The sequence below is a fragment of the Coffea arabica genome, chromosome 11c, assembly GCF_036785885.1.
Source record: "Coffea arabica cultivar ET-39 chromosome 11c, Coffea Arabica ET-39 HiFi, whole genome shotgun sequence".
NCBI classification, from domain to species: domain Eukaryota; kingdom Viridiplantae; phylum Streptophyta; class Magnoliopsida; order Gentianales; family Rubiaceae; genus Coffea; species Coffea arabica.
Window position 1 is genome coordinate 38732637 of NC_092330.1, and position 22594 is coordinate 38755230.

Sequence of the window (22594 nt, forward strand, 5' to 3'; positions counted from 1 at the left end):
AGGTGTTTGAAGTGCTGTTTAGTGCGTGTCTATGTGTGAACCGGTGGAATTGCTTTGCTATTTAAAGGGTTTAAAAAGCACAACTATTGCGCGTGGAGGCTATAATTTACTACTAATAATTATGTGTAGGTTGGAGTAACACAAATGTCAATTTTCAAATTAAGCAATTAATAGTCTAGAAATCCAATTATAGGAAATTTTTTGACTTTCCTTCTTCTTTCTTTTTTTTTTTAAATTTTCCATAACCTATTGCCTCAATTTGGAGAATCGTTTATTGTTTATTAATTTTTTTTTGGGGAGGGGGGGGGGGGAGGAATAAATGGCAATGTGAATTTTAAAAAGTGGTTCAAGATTTTTTTAAAAAGAAAATCAGATAGCAACCTTATCCAAATACAGTTAATTAGTAGAGTATATGTTAGGCTCAAGAGAATATAAGCAAATCACACGCACTAAAACTTTCATTTAAGGTGGGAAATGGAAAATTAATTCATTTCAATAAGATATAACTATATATATAAGCAATAATATCCACAAATTACATACTATTGATTAGGATAAGATATTTTTTTGCTTGTGATAAGATTTTAAAGAAATTTAAAATGTAATTAACAACGATATGTCCTACAAAAGTTCAATGTGAAATGATGAGGAAATTGTATAGAAATGACTCATCCTAGGGATGTTTGAGCTTGAACCCGGATGACAAGGACATATAATCATAGTTAAGGGATCCTTAATAGGAGTTAGGATCTAGCCACCCTAGTACTAGAAATAGCTAAGGGCAACAAATTCGATTACTATTTGGCAAAGGCAGAGCTCTAACGCAGAGACTTTTGCGGCTGGGTTTGACTAGGGTGTCCGCGTTGGGGGCGAAATTTGTGGAAAAGATGAAGGAAAGTTATAGGAATTAGTTTCGTAGTTTTGAGTCATTGGTGTCACGAGTCCTTTGGCATTGATGCGTGTGGGGACTGCGACCCCGTGGGAAAATATGCTCAGTCTTTGGAAGTTAGTACACAAGTTTAGAACTAGAACTATCTATCAACTATGATGTAATTTCTTTACCCAGCAAAACAAGCAAGCAAACATCTTGGTTTCGTTTATTCTTTTGTTTTCTTTATGTGTTTCCTTGAGAATAACCAATTTATCTGCAGATTTTTGTGGTGTACAATGTGCAAGCTTGATGTATTATTATTGAGCTCGGGGTGGATTATTCTTTGCCAACTTTTAATTTACATGATATGCACTCAAAGTTTTGAGGATTGTTGGTTAATTAGAAATTACTAGTATTTAATATATATGGATTAATTTTTTTTATACATTGTCACTCTTAGGTAAAAGTTATTTCTAGTGTACGCAACAAAACATGAGTATACTAAGGGTTTATCCAACGAGCACCAGTTAAAATAGGTATAAGTTAAATATACTAAAAGGTACTAATCAGACACACCCGTTAATAATAAAATTCTTTCTTTTTTTTTTTTTATGGAAGAGAAAATATGGTAGATTATGAGATAATATTTTGCAACCTAACCGCTTTTGAAAATTGAAACACTACCAAATCATCCCTATGGCCTGCCTAATCTTCGGATTACTTTTGTCTTGCGGTCGAAATTGCAAGAAACTTTTCTCTTTAGTGCAGTAGATTAAACATTGAGAGTGTCAACTTCGTGGTATTGCTTTCCAACAGCCACCCCATGCGATTGCCCTTTTAAATTCTTGGCCACCTAGACTTTCCACGCGATTTAGTGGTCCTTTATGCTGCGGAAAATGATTTTCCATCAAATCATTTCTTGACAACTTACAAGGTAACTGCAAATCCTGCATTATTGAAGGCTTATGTGGTTAGGCTATGATTACTTTCATTTGACTTAAGCTTTGTGTTTAGTTCTTGCTGTTGATACAATTTTAGCTTTGCTGTCACGTTCTGGTTCAACAAAGGAGATAATTCACTAACCTTTCGGCACAGCTTCATTTTCCCATGGCCTAGTTTTGATGTATGATGGGGTAGGGCAAGAACCAAAGTTTCAGCTTTACTCTTTTGCCTGGAGCATTAGGAACTCTAGTTACATAAGTGGTCACTCTTTAATATATACTAGTTTGTTTGTGTCTCATGAGATGCATGAGGGTGCCCAATTTTTTATAACGTTGTTAGTTGTGTGTACGGAGTTAAGAGTGGGTGTGAGTGAATTTGATGATAAAATAGTGGAGTTCAAAATACTTAGGTACGGACAAGGGGCACCTGCAACCGTCCCCAGTGATTTTAGCCATTTTCAACAACACGTAACTTTGGTTGCACGCAGAGTAATTTTATTTGCACAATGTGTAACTTTAGTACAAAATTTTGCGGACCTCACCTGCGGTGCAAAAATCGATGCACAACTTGTGATCTGGATCGCACAAAATTTTTTAACCAAATCATGGCCATTAATTGTTCAGGGATGGTCATCAGAATGACCGTCCCTATCCCTTGTCCCTTAGGTACATTGATTTGTAGTAGTCTGTACGTTATCAAAAGTTGATTATTACAGGATAGAAAGCTCAAACACGAAGAGCCGTAGACAAAAGCACTATTTACCTTAGCAAAAGTAGATGGTTGCATGATAGAAAACTAATGTCAAATAGCTATTGCAAAATTATAGGTGACAAACAAACTCATTTAACTAAATTTATCCATACCTATTCATGAATAAATGGATATGGGTATCTTAAAATTTTGCATATGGGTATAAATAGGTTACCCAATAATATCCATTTATAAATCGGAATTATTGGATAACCCATCAAATCCAATTAATCTATTTAGTATTGTCTTCTCCCACCCATTTTTTTTTTTCAAATTCTTCATTTTGTCATGATGTTAACTACTTTTGTTTCATTACTATTATTATTTGTTGGTTTTATCTTATCATTTTATTTTATCTTAGTTTGTTAATTTGCTTATTTTTTAGCATTACCAATTTATGACAAGTTTTAGCCTCTTTTCCTACCTTTTTAAAATAAAATTTTAAATTTACACACGAAAAAAACGCTAGGGGTTCAAAATTTTTGGATTAAGTCAAAATTTTTGGATTAAGTTTTTCTGTTAACTTTTATAGTACTTAATTCAAATTTTTATATTCTTATTTTTAAATTATTAATAGTATGTAATTTTGTGACATAGAGTACGGATGGGAAAAAAATTGATAATTGGCTTATTGAACATTATACGTAAATATTTAAAACTAATGATGGGTGCAAAGGGTAGTATAAATTGATAAGTTAGTTTGCAAAAATGAATTTAAATGAATTTACAAAAGTTAAAATAAATGGATTATAAATGGGTAATTAGGTTACCCAATTCATTTTTTAACTTATCCATTTATACCCATCTAATTAAATGAGTATAAATGGGTTGACTTACTTATACTCATTACTCATTTTAACCAATCCAAACTCGTCCAAATCACCCATTTTGATACCCCTATGCAAAACATAGGTGGGCTACATAGTTTTAAACATAGGTGGGAAGAAGAGATTGCCAGGACAAAAAACACTAAATTTGCATTTGGAGCATTTTAGACAGACATGCAACTTCACCAGGCTCCAAGTGCTTCCACGTAGTAAGGCAACAAGACCAATGTTCCACTAACCCAACTCAATCTGTACAATACTAACATGTTAAGGTGAAATTCCAAATTTAGCCACCTAGTCATGGTGCCCATAGGGGACCATTACCATTGCTGCTGCTCATATTCATAAGTCAACTCCCCTTTTTATACCTTTTAGGATATATATATATATATATATATATATATATTCAAAAAATTGTTCTGGATTTGAATATGATGACTCTTTTTATAGGCATTGTTTACATTGCAAAGGGTGATTAGGTGGTTAATTTAATATTATGAAACTGGAAAAATCCTTTCATTCCTCTAATATATTTTACATGAAAAGAATTGTGTCACTTGCATAGCTTAATGAAGCAAGAAAACTTAAGATTGTTACTTGTTATCTTGCTTTCTATTAGAAGTTATGGTTGGATACCTAGGTATTAAATTAGTAAGACAGGCTGAAAAGCAAAATTATCAAACCACAAAATCCTGCATGCCCTTGCATTTTTTTTTTTTTCACAATATCAAGAAAATGCAGGCAGTTGCATATGTGAAACTTCGGCAGGTAATCCGCTATCAAAGGCGTGGTTGCCGCCGTCACTGTTTTTATTGAATTAATAAGGGGCGTTCCCTAACGGAGTAAATTAAGATTAAACATCATTTAATGTTCAACAGTGATTTGGACCAACCAACTTCTAGTGATTTTCTAATTAGTAGCGTCTACGGCATCTCAATTTAAAAGTCAAGGGGAATTTACTTCACGATCTACAAGTAATACACTGGATTCCATAAAAAAACCGACAAAGAGGAAAAGCACGGAGAGAGAGAGAGAGAGAGAGAGGGTATAATTGCTTTGTTGGTATGCTTATTTCACCTTTTAATTTATCATTTGAATATACACTCACCCCATTTATCGAGACACTCGTGAGGCTTAAATTTACTTCATTGTGGAAAAAAAAACCTAAAGGTGTGTTTAATAAAATTGAAATATAAAAATATGAATTTTGAAATCTGAATCTATTTAAGTTATTGATTTTTTAAAATTTTTTTTTATTGAAGTTACTGAATTGTTTTTTGAGCGCATTCTGCATTAAGTGATAAATAATTTATTAATCACTTATTTTTTTTTTAGAGTAAATTTTGTCTAAACAATTCAAATTCACTTAATTGATTAAAATGTTCTATTTTTCATCACGAATCACGTTTGAACATGATAAGATCTTAATTCTTTAAATTTAATTTAATTGCTGAATCGAATTATCCAACAGACCTAACACGACGCATAAAACTTATGTTAACGAGATTTTTTTTTTTTACTAAACACCTATTAGACAAACCTATACAATAGATCATCATAAATTTCTAAGCCAGATAAGAGGAGAAAAGAAAAAGTGAAAGCCGACATCTACTTAAGATTCCTTGAATGCAGAAGAAAAAATGGTATCAGGATTATCCACTTCTTCTGGATTCCGTAGTACACTGATGATCATCTTGCTGTCACCAAACTCCGTGTTAATCTGTCGACTGATTCACACAATTCTCTGGTGAAATTGACTCCATCCTAAACAATTGCAATAGGACTGTATATGCAGGATACGTTTATCAAGTCAACCAATTGACTAGTATCAGCTTCTCATAATTAGCTAGCCAACCGACGGCTTTTGAAGAGATCCCCATGTGGGATTAAAGGTTCATTAGCCTTTTATTTTTATTATTTTTATGTTAAGAGCTGATATATTATGAATTAATTAACAAGGACCAGATGACGGCCTTGTCGGTTTGTAGATTGCAGTTCCAATTGCCCACAATTTAAGATTCATTTCTTACTTTTTTTTTTCCCATTTATTTATTCAAAACTCGAAGATTCAAAACAATCAAGATTGCATAAAATTATGCGATTGAATATTGAGCTAACATTTTTTTCTTCTTCTTCTTTTCTTTGTCATTTATTCTTTACGTTGTAGCTTGTATGTTCTAGAAAAGGCAAATTAAAAATAAACAGGACACAATTAGAACGTGTTCTTAGGACATTTTGACAACTTATTATTTATCACCTTGTGATCTTAGGAGCTTCAGACTAGATAATATGCATTGGTAGGTAAGGGTCCATGCCCCTTTTTGTTGAACAATTGAAGATATAAGTATAGTTCATGTAAAAAAAAATAGTTTTTATGCCTAAACAAATCCTTCTAGAAAATACGCACTCAGTCACAAATATAAATTGATCTCAACATCAAGAAGGTAGTTCTGAAATAGTCACATGAACAGAAATTATCCAAACATGAATTTAGGTAATATTCTACGGTTTGCACAATAAATGCAACTCCGGTTGTAAGCCAAATCTGTACGTAAATTATCACCTGTTCAAGATCAAGTAAAAGAACGCTTCAACTCATATAGAAGTCAAGAAGTAAACTGAGTCAAGATGAATGCTCGATCAAATTTATAAACATCTAAGTAACCTTAAATCCTATGATCTTTAGACACAACTCTTATTTTGTAAGAGCTTAAAGAGTTGTGTAGATCACAGTTCCCTCAACCAAAAAAATAAATAAAATTGTTGGTGAATAAAAGTTAAAAGAAGAAAGAAAGAAAGAAATTGTGTTGTTCACCTAGATTATACTAAGTGGAATCCTACTCTCCATGTAGAGATCATAGGAAATAACTTCAAATATGAATTTATGCATCTCATCGAGTTTCACAAATATAAATTCTAACAGTACCATGTTGGAAGAGAAATATATGAAATGAGAATGATCAACAAGTCCACGAGTGGAGAAGGATTGATGCAGCAGTTCTTCTCCAAAATTTGAAGAAGATGACATCAATTGCTTATCAATATTTGCAAGAATTAAAAGTCTCTTTTAGGGTAGGGTTCCTAACAAGTTTTTCCTCTCTTAAAATTTTTTGACGAGAGTTTCATTTTTGTTAGATTGTTCTAATGAGAATTTTCTCTTCTCTTAAAATTTTCTTGTGAGGAGTTTTCTTTATTTTTAGTTATGTATCTTGTTAGATCTGCAATTTCTTAGATGTGTTTTTGCAGACCTAGAAATTCTCAAATTTATTCTGTTGGATTTTTTTTTTCTTTTAGTTTGAAAGAGTTTTACATTGGATTTGACTATTGAAGACATGCACAAATTTGGGCTCCAAGATATTCGTCCGATGTTGAAAGATTTTTGGATCTTCATAGTACTATTTTACTTTTTTTTTTTTTTTAATTTCCAAATTTGTTGCGTCCGTCAATTTTCAAATTGTTTTTATCTGTTGTATGTCCGATGTATTGCCTGTCGTTAGTACAGATTTATGGAATAAAATTATTTTGTTTATCAAAAAGAAATAAACGATCTTGTTATTTCATATTAAAAAAAATTAAGTGCCCCATTAGGGAAAAAATGAAAACCTTCTTTAAACAGACCTAGCTAAACACATTTACGTAACATGATAGTAGCCAGATCTAAGTTAGGCATATAAATGTATCCCTGTGGTTCTACCTGAGTAGGTGGCAGAGTCTTTAACACTTGCAATAAAAAATTTTTTGCCATTGACTAATTACATAGGTAAAACCCAAAGAATCATCCAAAATTAAACCCGGAATAAATGTTCGACGTTAACAACATGACATAAATATTTCTTTAACTGAGAAAAAAAATCAATATTAATTTACTCTGTGACACTGCAAATTAATTATTTTCATTCATATGCAATTTAGGTCATCTTGCTGTAAATCACCAAACTCTGTGTTAATATGCCGACTTATTTGTATAATTCTTTGGTGAAATTGACTTTTATCTTAAACAATTGCACAAAAACTGGTTTATGAGCCAACCAATTGACTAACATCAATTTTTTTTTTTTTTATCATGATTAAAGCTTACCTAACGGCTTATGCTCAAATCCCATAATCCATTTGGTACTAAAGTTTCATTAACCCTTTTTTTGATATTGGGAGCTGGTCTATTATGACCTAATTAGGACCACATCTCAACCTTGTCTATTTGTATACTAAGTATCACGTACTGACAATTTAAGGTTCAGTAGTTAGATAATAAACAATTTAAACAGCCAAATGCGTTTTGTCTAGTAGACCCAAAATCGAAACTACTTTTTTTTTTCAAGGAAAACTGCCCATTGTCTTTTTTTTTTTTTGGTGTCCCGCAGGGAGTGGATCCCACAGACTATTCCCCACCCTCCATAACTTACTGGCAGCAAGGTTCAAATCAGGGACCTAAGGCTCCATCTTCAGCAACCTCAACTGCCCATTGTCAATTAGTTACATATCATTTTATGTTTGGTGAATTAATCAGCTTAATTAAAATATTAATGAATCCAAGATTGCAACAGCCACCCCATCCAACCCTGTGAGGGAAATATGACAACAGAGTGCTCAAACTTGATCTTCTTGCCCTGATTTGCAGCCTTATGGCAAGTCAATACATAAAATTTGTGAACCATTATTAATCTCCCTTTGTTCTAAAAAATCCAAATAGTACAATAATAGGCTTGTTTGGTTTGGACTTTAGAGGTTCGGCTCTCAGCTCCTCTATAAATCTTATTGGGCGCTCCGCTCCTCCACAGTGTAGGAATAGTGTACATTGTTGCGATCGCGATATAAATCAAACAGGATATACTTAAAACATGTAAGACAAATGATGATAAGCTCAGTGGCCACCACCTCTCCTGATGGGATGGGAGATCAGGGGTTCAACCTTTGCCTTCCATCAAATTGTCTGCCCCTCATGGGTAATTCAGTTGGTCTCAGCAAGTTTCCTTAAGAGCTGGTATCCAATGCCTGCAAGGGTCCGAGTCCTCTGATTATCGTGTTCGGGGGATGGGTCTCTCCTCCCGGGCCGGAGTAGGATTAGTAGGGTCCTGTAAGGATTGACCCGGATACCCACTCCGTTAGCAAAAAAAAAAAAATGATGATACACTAGATAATATTTATGAGGGGATTCTATGATCCATTTTTGTTACCATACCCTCAGATTAAATTTACTGTAGAGGTTGCGATTAGTGTTTTAAAATTCTCAGATTGTAGCAATATCAATTATATAAAATATAAAACACTATCATTATTGAGAATAATATACGTACATTGAGGGAATGGAAAGGGATCGTGTAATTTTTAATGTTTGTGGGTAGGTAGGTATACAATCACAAGCGTCATGTCAGTAATTTCAAACCGAAGAATATATTAAAGTAGTTTATCACAAAATGTTTTCAGCAAAATTCTGCTGAAACAAATCCTTCTAGAAGGCTATATTAAGTCCTTGGGGACTTTTTCAATCACAAATTTAAACTGATCTCATCATCAATAAGGTAGGTTTGCAATTATATGCTGGTAATATATATTCTAATGCGGTTGCAAAATAAATGTATAAATCATACAAGCTAGTTCTGTCGTAATTAAGTTTCTCCTGTTTGTAAATTATTCGTCATTACCTATTTAGGTAAACTCGAGTACGTCGAAGTCCAAGTAATTAAACTTACTCAACTACAAGCTCGATTATTACCAAGATGATCAATTCTTCGCCTTGAACTTTTCCGAGTAGCCTCTAATCCTAATTCTAGAAGATTTAGACATAACTGACTAGGTCTGTGTTAAGTACTGCCTTCCCAGGAAATAATAATTTCTCTTGCAGTCCTTGTCTAGATTAAAAGACTAAATCTAAGCGGATTCCTACGTACTCTCCAAGGAAATAATAATTTCAAACACATGATTCTTGTTTCTCATCAACATGTACATGCATTTGAGTTCTAGCTACCATGTTGGAGGAGAAATTTTATAAAAGGATGAACAAGTGCAGGAGTAGGAAAATCAATCAATTGCTTATGAATATTGTTGCTCAGAAAGGGTAATGTTTGCTAGAGTCTTCAAGTTGATGGGTCGAATGCTGGTGCGGCCTCCACTCCACAAAGCCTTGGAAATGAGTTTGTAAGTGCGTTCAGAGGGGTGGAAGTAATCCCAGAACAAGTTTCGATCTGGCTTTGGACAAATTGTGTAACCCTCTTTTCCACATTGCACCATTCCCCCAAGAGTTCCATAACCACAACATGCATTTGTTACATCATTGAAGCCTGCTATATGTCAAATATCAGTGGTCAGTAATGATACACATAAAACCAATTTTATGCAAAAAAAAGGTTAGTACGAGTTTTGAGAGACGATATGCAGTGAAAAATTTAACAAGGAGGGAATCATACTCCTCATGAACCCCTAAAGAAAAATGGACGACGTTTTAATGGATTCAAGAAAACCAAAAATGAAAAAGTAGATGGAATCAAAGGTAAAGAGAAAGGGTGGTGGGGAGGCAACTAATACCAATTTTTAGATAGTTATTGACTAAGTTTGGCTGATTCTTGCGTAGAACCATTTTTTATTTTGGGTCAAAAGGAGGGTTTAAGCCCATAAAACCATTTTTGACACTAATACAAGTAGGATAAAAAGTCATAGTTAACGAGATTCACGGCCTAATTAACCAACCAGTCTAATCTAGGACTTTGAAAAAAAAATGCTCCAGAATGATTGTTCATATGACACAAAAATTTTTAGGAGAAAAAGCGTAACAATTATAACTTTCCTTCACATTTTCTTTTCATTTCATTCTAGGTCAAACAGACGAGTAAACTTGTGAAAAACAAATATGAAAAAGATTACCGTATTGGCTCGGATTGGCTCGAAAAAGTTGGACAGTCTTATAAACCGCTCCATAAACAGCAATTGCGCCAGGGTACTTGCTAGGAATGGCCTTGACAAGATTTTCCAATCCCATGTTGAAATTCTTGACCATTTTGTTCATCTTTCCATTGCACTTATCAGTTGGCGCACCAGGCAAAAGGGCCCTTGCTGGGACACAGCCAACAGGTCCCAGTGAAAATAAGGCAATTTTGCGTGCCCCAAGCTCATAAATTTGGTCAACAAAATTACCAACTTGTTTTAACATTTCTTGGACATAAGCATCTGGGCTAAGAGTTGGGGCATCAAATGGAGAAAAGTAGTTAAAGGCATCATTTGAGCCTGATTCCAAGAAGAACAGAGACTGCTTCACCACTTTCTTGTCTAGATGATTTTGCTCTATCAGTGACTTGAATTGTTGCAGTTGGGTTTGGAGTGATGTAACATTCTGGAATTGAAATACATAAGAATGTCATGATTTGGTTCTAAGAAGATCTAAAAATTGATTATTTGGTTCAGATTTGAACATTAATTCTTATCTTACCAAATCTTTGTTGGTTGTGGAAAGAACACCGCTTCCAGCGCTAGCAAAATTGATGCCATTAGATGGATAATTCTTTAGAGTTCCATTAATTATATCAAGCTGTGCCTCGAGGAATGGTTTTTGTAACGGGAGACCAAGAAATTGAGCTGCATTTTGAAAGCATGAATTTAGAATAACAGAACAAAAAAGAAAAGCAAATGTAATATATATTAAGATCCATCCTGACTTTTGTGCCTGCATTAGTTTAAGAAAGGCAAAAGAACCACTCACATAAGAAATCTACAACTGTTCTGCCATTGGTGAATCTTCCAGTAGGGCGGTGAAAGAAAGTTGAACCATAAGGTGGAAAATCAGCTTGAGCAGCACAGTACTTGTTATAGTGATTGTTTCCGGCATCAAAAATTGAGTCTCCAAATACGTAGATTGATGATACCTTGCATCCTAAAACAGATGACAAAAAGTTTAGGAGGAGAAAGAATATGAGGGTTTTCTCCATCAGGGCTTATGTGAATAATATGCGCTAGAGCAAAAGGGTGGTGTGAATTTTTCTGACTAGAAAGAGAGGAGAAGAAAACAAGGAGAGTGATGAAATGAAATGGAAAGCACGAGCTCAGGCCATGCATGATGAGCATCATCATTCATCACCTTCTGATCAAAAACAGCTAGCCAAAACTGTTACCTGCCACCAGAAAAATTTGTCTTTTTCTGCAAAAATAGTTCCATTTATCTGCTGTTTTTTGCATTTAAGGTTGTGAACTTGAGATGAAATGCATGCTGCAAAGGAAAAATTTTTTCCAGCAGAGATTTGACTTTCTCAAATGTATTTGCGTTACTTTTGAAAATCCTGTACATCCCCTTTAGCCATGGTTTTCCTTTTTTCTAGCTTATCGTATTTTTGTTTAACTAAAATTGCAAAAGGAAGTCTTCTTTTCCCCAAAATGAACAGAGACTATAACTATATGGAGACCAACAAGAAAAGAATATAAGCACACATGAAGAGAGCTCCTAGATATGTAGATAGTAAACAAATTTTATGCAAAATTTCGCTGCCTTGATCCTTTTATTTTAGAGATGTGTACACATTGTGTTCTTGGAATGTCCAACAATCTTTTCTATTTAAAATTGGGATGGGAAAAGAGAAACTAAAAACTGGAGGGGAAGTGGTAAAGGCCTTCTTTTTTTTTTTTTTTTTTTTCATGATGAAGTAGAAAGCGTCATAATGAGTTCTCTCAAGTCATTTCCCATCTAAAAGACTTCAAATTCACACAGTTTTGGACATCCTGAAAAACAATGCAAGCTAGAAGGGCAAACAACTAATTTGTAAAGGAATGACGAGGCAAACCAATTCTTAATAACCATAATTACTTATTATTAATGGCATGCTTCGAGTTCATCGGAAGCCATTTTTCAGCGTATACATTATACAAGTCTACTTATGATAGAATACTTATTATTTAGTTGCTATCTAATTACTACAAGAAATTCTTGATTCAGGTAGGACACTTTGAGTAATTACTATTACTTATGTGGGAGTTTTAATCATACAAAATACAAGTGACAAAAAGTAAATACTGGAGATTGACATCTTATGCCTGAAGAAATTACTTTTGGATGGAAAAATTTTATCATCTTTTTGGATGAAAATTAACTATCAATTTGACAGTTAGGGGCAGGAGCAAAGTGCAAATATAATGGATTCATAGGGCAAAATGCAACTTGCCCGTTAATTACAAGGGTGTTTAGCATAATTGAGCCATTCTTTCGTAGGTTGTATTCATAATTTCAGCGCTCCCTCCTCCCTTACTGGTTGCTACATTAACCACCTCAGACCCCAAAAAAATAAAAATAAAAAAAATCGCAGTTGATTTCTTCGCGGAAATCAGTGAAATGAACAGAGAAATAGAAGAAATCCAAGAAGATTTATTAGCAAAGGCAGCAAAAGCAGCTGATGAGCTCTACAACATTCGGGACACCTACTTTCCTGCGGACCCAAATGACAAAATATCCAAATTGCAAGCTGAATCGGATCTTGTCCTGCAAACCCTCAATTCCATTCCTCCAGGTAGAAACATGTACTTGTGCATTACAAATTTAGCAAATTAGTAAAAAAGTTTACATTTTTGTTAATGGGTTTAAGAGATTTTCCTTTCTGGATTGATGTGCAGAAAACAGGAAATTGCCAATTCAACGTGCAATGTACGAGTACTTGAAAGGGAAAGTATTGGATGTCTTCTCTGATTATAGGAAAGATGCTGAGGATCATCTCTCAAAAGCAGTTAGTATAAAACAATTGATTTGTATCAAAAGGGTCTTTGTTTCTATTTTGTCTATTTTTAATTGAGTTGTTTGATTTTGCTGAAATTTGACTGTTTCTGAATAATGGCTTTTTTTTTTATTTTAACTATTTTTGGTGCTAAAGGTTAAGTTGAATCCATCTCTTGGAGATGCATGGTTGAGCTTAGGCAACTGTATTTGGAAGAAGGGAGATTTATCCGCGGCTAAGAATTGTTTTATGCTTGCTTTAAGCAAGGTCATTTATTTTATTCTTTCGAAACTTTGTTCATTTTATTAGTAGTATGTTAAGTCATGCAGTGGTGTAAGTTAGCTAGTTGATGATACGAGACTGATGTTGTTTCTGTTCAGGGCCCCAACAAAAGGATACTCTGTCAATTATCTATGCTCGAAAGGAAAATGGCTCAAGGCAAGAATTTTATGGATATTGTTGTAGTTTTTTTCCATGTAATTTTGCTCATTCTTTGACTGTCTTCCTTTGAGAGATGGGGGAATCCATGACTGAATGACTGAGTATGGTGAAGCTGAAGGACGTGCCAAATTGTAAATGTGAATTTATAGCTGTTGAAAGTCAGAGATCCTTACTTTAGAATCTAGCGTAGTAAGATTTTGAGTATTACTTGAGGTAGGTCATCATGGTTTTTGAAAATTTTGAGCTTATTCAAGCGATTAGGGAAATGTGGCTAGCCGGATATCCTTAGTCATGGAGCGTGACTCATATGTTGGTTCTGGCTTTGTTGCAATGTGACCTCGATGAATAACTGTTCTCTTTGAGACTTTGACTGCTAAATTTCCTATATCTTTTGTCACAATAGATACCTTTGCCCAGCTAAACGTAACACTGATCAAATCATTTATCACGTATTGCCTTTTCGATATTGGGAAAGAGTAAAAAAATAAGAGGGTTGAAACACCATGGCATGTTCAAGCTTCTTTGCTGCTTTGGTCCAGTACACAGCAGAAAATATTCTCTGGACCTCCTGCAGTGATATGATCTTAGATGGTTGAAGCTTCAACTTCCGCACTTCTCTGGTAGTTTATTCTGATTCTCTGTAAATCCATTGTGGCCTTTTCATCGAGGATTATCATGGATATGCTTTAACAACTTTAATATGAGGAGATAATTTTTATCTATACTGTTACACAGCTGTTACTCATAGAAGAACTAGATATGTTATGATGCCTCTATTCAAATAGACTGAAAAAGAGTAACAACTTTAAATATCCTAATGGCAGTTTCAACTCTGACATCTCCATGTCTTTATCCAAATTTCACCATACAAGCCTTATTGACAACACAACTCCACTTTTTCCTTATACTCTTTGCTGCTCATATGTATCCCTGCTTACAATTCGTAAAAATACCAGTGATGAATTTAGCTGATGACTTCTTCTTCTATTCTGCTCATCAGATTCATTATCCACTTTCCAGGTGCTGAAAAACAGGCAGAAATTGTTGAAGAGAGCATTAAACATGCAAGGGAAGCTATTGCTCTTGATGTCAGGGATGGAAATTCCTGGTGTGAGTTTCTATTATAAGTCAAATTCTTCTGTACTTCCTTTTCTAATTTATTAGTTAAAGATCTGGTGTAGGGTATTTGCATTGCTTGGCAGAGCGTATGCTTTAGTTTGAGCCTTTGTTTGTGAAACTGAATGTTAGCTGTAAAACCTGCCTACTAACAACTAGAGTAGTCCTTGTCTTCTCACTTAACATTCCAAATCAACATGCATGCTTGTGTGGACTCTGGCATCAGTGAATGGTTAGGACTGAAAAGTGTTGATTCAGCCTTCATCTGAAGCAAAGATCTGGAGACATGGGAGAGTATTACCAACTTCTAATGCTGAGATAATGATAACTTTAACCCTTCAATTCCTGTCCATCTATCGTGTGTTTAATATGCTTTGTGGTTGATAATGTTGACATTTGATATACAAGATGGCCTTTTTATGCTTATTCAAGTCATATGCAATATTATTGTCTGATGTTGACAGGAGACTTGATGCATTCTTGAAGAGTCTCTAAGACATGCTGTGGGTGTAATCAACATACTCATTGTTCTCACCTACCAACCCTTAAAAAGTAGAACTAAAAAGAAAAGGGAGACTTAAGATGCTAAAAGCTAGAAACACATGGTACTGATAGATTTCCTTTTATTTCAGGATTATGGGTACCTTGTTGTTGAGAGACCAAGAATAATCATGCCTATCTACCAGACATTTTGAGCATACAGCAGTTCTATGGCTAATAGTTACATATATTGTTTCATGTTTTCATCTTTGGCAGATAACCTAGGGAATGCATGCCTAACCTCTTTTTTTGTTACCGGAGCATGGGATCACAGTAAACTTCTGCAGTCACTGAAAGCATATCAAAATGCTGTATGTATGAGATAATAACTTATACATCCTCCGCGTGATGTATTTCTACTCTCTGAATTGTTATTAAGCCTGTAAAATATTTCTATTCTGCATATCAGGAGAGAGATGAGACAATGAAATCCAGTCCAGACCTGTATTTCAATTGTGCTACTGTAAGCATTTGTTCAACACTTTAAATCTTTGCTTTTCTTTAAGTTTGTGTGATTCTTTTTGTGCTTTCTAGCTTTTTTTTTTAATGATAATCTATAAAAGTTACACAGAGGACCTAATTGAATGAATAATTATAGCTGTGATTCTCAAAATTTAACTGACAAGTTTCATGAATTATGCGGAGGACAGAAAGTAGTACTCGCTTTGTATTAGCATTAAAGATGCTTTTCAAAATTCCATGTTTTTGTGTAAGGTAGCTCATCTTGCTTGGTTTCGAGATCTTATTCCAGCTTTGCCCAAAACATTGTCATTTTTAAGTCAGCTATGTCTTTTAAGTTCCAAAAATGTTTGTAGTGGGTGTGATTTCAAGCTTTGATGAGATGAAACTTTTGATTCTTGGAGAGGTTATAACACGCGGAGTGACGAACCCCAAAGTTGATTGTTATTTGCATCTTGTGCAATAGTAAGATTCCTTTGGGGTCCCATGTGGTCAGTTTTGCTCCTTTAAAGACCTCATTTGTGGGTAACTTTGAAACTACGCAAGGAAAAAATTAGTGATTCGATTTTTGGGTAGTCAAAAAGGATGTCATTTGGAAGTTACAAACCAAAGTTTTGAGCTTTTGTATTAACCTGCAGTAGCCATGATGTTAATGGTCAGCTAACTAGCTGTCTTGGAGAGAGGAAAACAAAATACTGAAGTAATGGAACAAAGCCAGTGAAGATGATGCAGTTTCACAAAAAATTAGAAGTTGACAGTCAGAGAGGAAAGCTTTAGTTTTACTAGTTTAGACAACCTCTGGATCAAATTTTGGCCCTCTGATACCTTTTTGTGTAAAAAAAGGCTATGTAATCAGAATATTGACCATATTCTTGAGTTCTGTTTACCAAGGATCAGCCATCAGTGGTATCAAGTATGTACTCTTAAAACTCGTGCTTTAGTCCATACTCCAGCTACTTTTAATTCCAGAATCATTTAGTTTTTGGCTTGAACAATGTCTAGACACATAACTGGAAGATCTCATCAGAAAACAGTTTGGCATATTTTTAACTGTTTTTGTTGTTCATTTCCTCAGCTTGTAATTGTTTTGACCAAGAAGTTTAATGCTTTTACAAATTATTTTCATTCAAATGAAATTCCGTGAATACTTATTTCTTTCTGTTATCATTTAATTTAGCAGTTAAAATTAAAATGAAATTTTGTTAGGAGGCTTCTATTGAAGTTAAAATTGCTTTTACATTCAGGGCTTTCCCCTGCAGTGCACAATATCTGCAGATGTGGAACATGTTTGAACTTCCACTGGGTCTAGTTAAACTGAATCTATTCTTCACTGTGCTTTTGTATGCTTGTAAAATTCAAATCTGTATTCTTTCATTGTAAAATGCATTTGAATTCATTACTTGCATCTGCTTTGCTTCTTTATAATGTAGATGCTAAGAAGGAATCAGTGTTTGACATGGCTGAGAATTATTCGTTCAGGTGAACAAATATTTAGAGAACTATGAGAGAGCCCTTACTGGATTTGAAGCGGCTGCCTTGAAGGATCCTGGCTTAAATGCCATGGAGGAAGTTGAGAAGATAGTTCATCTTCTTGACAAATTGGAGAGTTTGCTAAAGGTTAGTTGTTTGTCTCCATGAGGTATAATAAATATTTGGACCACATTGATGCTGCTCAAATAAACCTCATTTCCTCTTGCTTATAACACTGTTGGTTTGCTTGTATTTAAATATTTTACAATGTCCTGATGAGTGAAAAGAAGAAGAAAATTTTAGAAGCTAAGGAAGAAATTAAAATCTGCTCAAAATGATTAAGCTTTATCGTTACCTAGACTTCAAGTGATTTAGTGCATATGAGTTGATCAAAATTAGTTATGGAAAGAAGTCTAAATTATCAGTTGATGATAGTATTGATTCCGAAGGAGCTTGATCATATTGATGATAAGGTATCTAGCCAGTAATGTCAAATGTGGATAGATTAATAATGAAAATTCTAGTGTTCGTTTCTTGCAATTAGTTCCATTCAATGATTATAAATATGCTTGTTTAGTAGAATAGAACGTGGAGTCTTTGCACCATGAAATTGGAAGTATTTTGTCATGCTGATAATTGCTACTTTTTCTCTCTTTATATCCCACATGCATACTGCGCAAGTGAATTATCAAGTTCAACTGGGTACATGGGTCAGAACAAGAATACCTGTATGTAGATTTGAACAAAGCTAGTGCCACCAATAAATAAGATGGATATGTTTATATACAGAGAAGAGTAGGGGCTGGATTTAGCAGACGCTAGTTGGAGCATGGTTTGTGTTTGAAGTTAAGCATTACTATCTTAAGAAATCCATCTTTGACTACTTGCTGGGAAAATTTTATATCCGCAATATACCTAGGGTGGATCATAGTGTAATCTGGTTGTTCCAGAATGCTCATTTCCCCTACAAGGGGCAAACTTGGTAAGGGCCAAATAGTAGGCTTAGCCTATAGGACCAGAGCACACAGTAAACAATTTGATCAATCACACCACCGTCAGGTTTGACAGTCATTGTTGATCTAAGCATTTGGCATCAATTCTAAATATTATTTTTGACGCTCAAAATGATAACAATGTAACTGTGGTTTGTTCATTTTTATGCTCTATTAGAACAGATAGCTGAGCATTGCATTTTGAGGCATGCAGACATTTCCAATTCTAATATGTTTTTGTTTTATAGGGACAAACTAAGGCTAAGCGACTTGCTTCATTGGCGTCATCACTTTCCACTGTAAATGGTATGCCAGAATACTGATTCTACACATGTCCTGAAAAAATTGTTTGTTCAACATGTTTACGTGATGACAGAACATGCTTGAAGTTGCAACCTGATACATGCAATTTCAATCATTTGTTGTCTCCTGTGATTAATCCATGTTAATTTTTTTTATTTTCCTATCTGTAGTAAATCCTTCATATATTCAAGTCAGTGTGGATCGTCTAGCAGAAGGTTTAAATAAAGGGGTTGCCATCGTGGGAAAGGTTCTATACTTTGTTAAACACCAAAACGTGGCTCCATTGTGAGTACTTCGCTAGTTTACTTCTCTCCAACTATTTTGCATAACAGTTGAGTTGCCACATAGTTTCACTTTGAATTGCAGCATGCACATGTTTACGTTCAAAAGCATGCCATTTTTTTTTTTTCCGTTTCTGAGACGTATTATATTGCAGATACTATTTGCTCTGTGATGCAAATCAAATATGCTATGTTTTATCAGTCTATGGGATACGTGATGATGTGGTAAGTTTTGCCTGGCAATGATGAAAGCATCTTTATAAGGAAAAAGTTGATATTTCACTTGAGTTACATTTTTCCCTACTGAAAGAAGCCTAATAATTTGTCATGTGAGTAATGTTTCTAAATTTCCCGAACAGCCTTAATTTCTTTGTTTGTTTAATTTTCTTTGGCTTGTGGTTTGAGTTGAAAGGGGTAGACAAGAAAGAAGGATGGCTCTACTTGATTCATTCCCTCTGTGGTCTCTCTTAAAGTTATAGGAAATATTGTCACAGATTTTAATCCATGAATTATGTTTATTGAAAACAAATTAGGGATGCTTACAACCAAGAATGCATTGTCCTTGCTAGTTTTCCCTTTCACCATGAGGTTGATTATGACTCACCTGCAGGCCAATGAAGTTAACCCTCTGAAGTTATTAAAGAAACTCCCCCTCCCCATTCTGCCTCTGTCTGTGTCTCTCACTCACGTGTAGGATGGAAAGTTTCCAGCCATGCTCTCCTTGTTTCACATGATCCCATATTCATCTAATGATATGTTCATTGCAGGTTAAAGAAGGAGACCAGATCATACTGCTGAGTCCCTATTTCCATAATGTTGATTTCTCTTGGAATGGAAAGGTGTGCTCTTGACACTTTTTGTCATCAAAATCAATCCATTTCCCATCATCGTTTAATTTTGGAAAAACATTCACGTTTCCTTTCTACAGCAATGAAAAGATTGATTCTGCTAATATCATCAATAATGATATTGTCTCAGTAGCTAGTAAAGTTGGTCGTGTAAAATAATTACCATTTGTATGGTTGATTTTGTATCAGATCTACCAGTTCAAATCAGTACGTGTAGACTTCTTGGAGCAAATGCTTGTTAATGGAAAAGCTTTGTCTCATAGCCAGGCAGTTCGAGCATCGATCTATGCACAACATAAGCCTTGAGATTGCTTTTCATTATTGTTGTGGATGTTACATGTGTGATTTATAGTGGAAGTCAAGATAATCCTGCCGCGAACGAAGTGTCTTTTGTATATAGAACTGCAGCACAGAGTAAAGAAATTTGCGCATGTAACATCATGAATTCTTCTCTCTTGTATCCGTGGTAAAGAGAGAACATGAAGGAAGAAAGCAAGGCCAGTGGTTCATGATTGCAGGGTCTGTGCTGCGATTATTGATGATGAATATGTACAAATTGCGAAGGGGAGAGGCGGGATTTTTTTTTTTTTACATGAAAACTTTTTTATATTTAGCTGCAAAGAGTTTTTTCTTCCCCCTATTTTCTTCCTTTTTTTTTATTTTGCATCTTTTGTTTTAATGAGCAAAAAGTTCACCATATTTGATTGCTAATTTGTACTTAGAGCAGAGCTTGTGAGCAAAAGCTCCCTCCCCATTCAAATTGATTTTTCCATCTCATTCCATTTGTTGGAAATTCTTCCAAGTGGCCACTATGACTCTTTGGGCAGGCCCAAATTCCCACACCTTCCAATTAAAAAAATTCAGTCCGATCTAGATGGGCCCTTTTCTAGTCTCACGAAACCGAGTCAGGTCCTTTATCCATGACTATAGTTGTTGTCATTTCTAAGTAAAAAATTTAATCTCGTCCATTAAAAGTGGGCAGTAAAAGAAGGTGGAAAACTGTAGTATGTAAATAGTAAGTCAATAGAGGTGGGGAGGGATGGGTTGGGTGATTTAGAGAAGAAGTATAAGTGAGAGTTTTCTAATAGTACACCACGGCTTCATATCTTCACAACTCATTTTGGGTCTTCTTGTTATTTGAGGAAGAAATTAATAAGTTATTACGTGACAAACTATATTATTAATTAGGACCTCTGCGGTATATGCATGCATTTGACGTCTTTTTCACCAAAACATTAAAAAAAAAAAAAAAAAAAAAGCACAACGCGAGTGATTGAAACATACGTTTGACACGATCTTCACGGGGTTGTTTGGTGTATCTGCTTTAGTTTATTAAGAATGCTGATTCTTCATTATAATAATGCCTGTCATCAAAAGGACTTAAAGATGTACTTAAAATAAATCGACTGTACTAAGCCATGATAAGGAAAGAGAGACAGACGGATAGATAGGGAAAATGTCTGAAGCATGTGCCATGAAGGGAGGAGATGGACCTCAAAGCTACGCCCAAAACTCATCCTATCAGATAGCAAGTTTTCTTCTGTGGGTCTTTTTCACTTCAACTTTTCTGGGAAAACGTTTTTTTTTTTCTATTTATATTCACTTAGTTTAATTGATAAAAGATTTTAATGCTAAGGCCACTATTGTTTCAAGCCTTTGTTAGACTAGAATCGTCTAAAGGTATTGCAGAAATTGCGCATTATACGCCTTAAGGTGTGCAGATCTATGTTTTTAGACTCGGACTGGGTATCGACTCGGTCAAATTCAGGGATCAGGAATCAATGGATTCGACTAGATTCGATAGGGGTTGAATCGGATGACGTCATAGATAAAAATTATTTAAAAATTAAAATATTGTATGTAAAATACCTAAGAGCATGTTAATATTAATAAATGTATATTCATATATATTTGATGTTTCAAATATATTTAACAAGAAAATACAATAAAATTAGAAAGATCAAGTAGTAATTTATATTATTTAATGAACATTAACAAGTTTAGAATTAAAATTATGGACTTGATTGAAAATAACATCAAATTTTAGGACAAATTTATAAAGTATGAAATATTTGAGGTATATTAATAATTTTTAATAACTTAGGGGTCAACACATAATATTAAAAATGTTTGACCTTTTTTGAAAAAGGTTTTGATTGAACTGGTTCTTCCGATTTTTAAAAATTGGGTTTGACCGAATTTTACTCATCCAATTTTTTAGAATAATTCAGACCGGACACTTGGTCGATTCCCGATTCGACTAGTCAGACCGGCCGATTCAGTCTGAGTTTAAAAACACAAGTGCATATATGAGGTTAAGGAAGACTTTGGCTAAATGATAAGATGAAGGAGATTATAAGTAAAATATTTTTTATTCAAAGCCGGTGTGTAAATCTTTTATAGTAAAAGTTGATTTTTTTATAGTAAGTGGTTGATAATTCAAACTTGCGATCTGGTAGTTATAGATTGAAAAAAACTGATTTTTTTAAATGTATATTTCTTCTACTTTTTGGGTTGCAGGAAGGAGCAATAGACGTTGAAAAATAAATTATCAACAAAGAAATTGACCCAAAAAAAACTTGATGTTGATCAACTTAAGTGAAGAGCTTATACATGTCAAACAATTTTAATAGAAAATATTTCAAGAAAAGGAACACGGCCCACTTATTATAATTCTCATGACATTAATTTTAGTGAATTTGGCCCTGAACGATACCTCTACAATAAGTTACATTTGGTCACAGATAACTAGTACTCCCTCCGTCCCATTGAAACTGTCATATTTTTCATTTTGGTCAGTCCCAAAATGTTTGTCACATACTTAAAATGGCAAATGAATTTTTCTTCTTCTTCCAATTTTACCCTTCTGACACTGCCTTTTAAATATGTGGATCCAGCATAAATTGTCAAAAGAACAAGATACGCTTTGAAGTGCGTGGCTGATGCTAGCCAATGTTTACTAGCGCGTGCAGTGCAAAATAAGCATGCCAGCCAATGTTTACTAGCGCGTGCAGTGCAAAATAAGCAAAAAGTTAGTGTAGCTTTAATAATGTAGTGGGCCCAAAGTGTTG

At 34.4% G+C, this 22594-nt stretch overlaps 2 protein-coding genes across 6 annotated transcripts; one reads left to right on the top strand and one right to left on the bottom strand.

Annotated features, from left to right (window-relative positions):
- Positions 1 to 9275: 9275 nt before the first annotated feature.
- LOC113715383 (GDSL esterase/lipase 6-like) lies at positions 9276 to 11406 on the bottom strand. Of its 2 annotated transcripts, none has more exons than XM_072071445.1 (4): positions 11081 to 11406; positions 10811 to 10956; positions 10249 to 10714; positions 9276 to 9671 (listed from the first exon to the last, which is right to left on the bottom strand). In XM_072071445.1, exons 1-4 carry the CDS (start codon positions 11304 to 11306, stop codon positions 9421 to 9423), a joined length of 1089 nt encoding a protein of 362 aa, XP_071927546.1. In that variant the 5' UTR covers positions 11307 to 11406; the 3' UTR covers positions 9276 to 9420. The 2 variants fall into 2 exon arrangements, with proteins under 2 accessions (XP_071927546.1, XP_027095367.1); XM_027239566.2 differs by having other exon boundaries at positions 9276 to 9668; positions 11081 to 11405.
- A 925-nt stretch (positions 11407 to 12331) lies between these two features.
- Positions 12332 to 20163, top strand: LOC113717226 (uncharacterized). 4 transcript variants are annotated; one of them, XM_027241942.2, is made up of 13 exons: positions 12332 to 12872; positions 12976 to 13085; positions 13230 to 13340; positions 13454 to 13511; positions 14535 to 14624; positions 15387 to 15481; positions 15580 to 15633; positions 17109 to 17246; positions 18340 to 18397; positions 18565 to 18679; positions 18831 to 18900; positions 19443 to 19514; positions 19713 to 20163. In XM_027241942.2, the coding sequence occupies exons 1-13, from the start codon at positions 12698 to 12700 to the stop codon at positions 19827 to 19829; spliced, it is 1263 nt and encodes a 420-aa protein (XP_027097743.1). In that variant the 5' UTR covers positions 12332 to 12697; the 3' UTR covers positions 19830 to 20163. The 4 variants fall into 4 exon arrangements, with proteins under 4 accessions (XP_027097743.1, XP_071926735.1, XP_071926737.1 ...); XM_072070634.1 differs by lacking the exon at positions 15387 to 15481 and having other exon boundaries at positions 14515 to 14624; XM_072070636.1 differs by lacking the exon at positions 18831 to 18900.
- Positions 20164 to 22594: the final 2431 nt, after the last annotated feature.

Excerpts from the sequence above, each read along its gene's own strand:
- LOC113715383 (XM_072071445.1), bottom strand. The coding sequence starts at position 11,306 with ATGGAGAAAACCCTCATATTCTTTCTCCTCCTAAACTTTTTGTCATCT. Across the intron at positions 10,715-10,810 it reads CCACAACCAACAAAGATTTG|AATGTTACATCACTCCAAAC; the intron begins GTAAGATAAGAA and ends TTTCAATTCCAG. Across the intron at positions 9,672-10,248 it reads AGCCAATCCGAGCCAATACG|CAGGCTTCAATGATGTAACA; the intron begins GTAATCTTTTTC and ends TTTGACATATAG.
- LOC113717226 (XM_027241942.2), top strand. The coding sequence starts at position 12,698 with ATGAACAGAGAAATAGAAGAAATCCAAGAAGATTTATTAGCAAAGGCA. Across the intron at positions 13,086-13,229 it reads AGGATCATCTCTCAAAAGCA|GTTAAGTTGAATCCATCTCT; the intron begins GTTAGTATAAAA and ends TTGGTGCTAAAG. Across the intron at positions 17,247-18,339 it reads AATTGGAGAGTTTGCTAAAG|GGACAAACTAAGGCTAAGCG; the intron begins GTTAGTTGTTTG and ends TTTGTTTTATAG.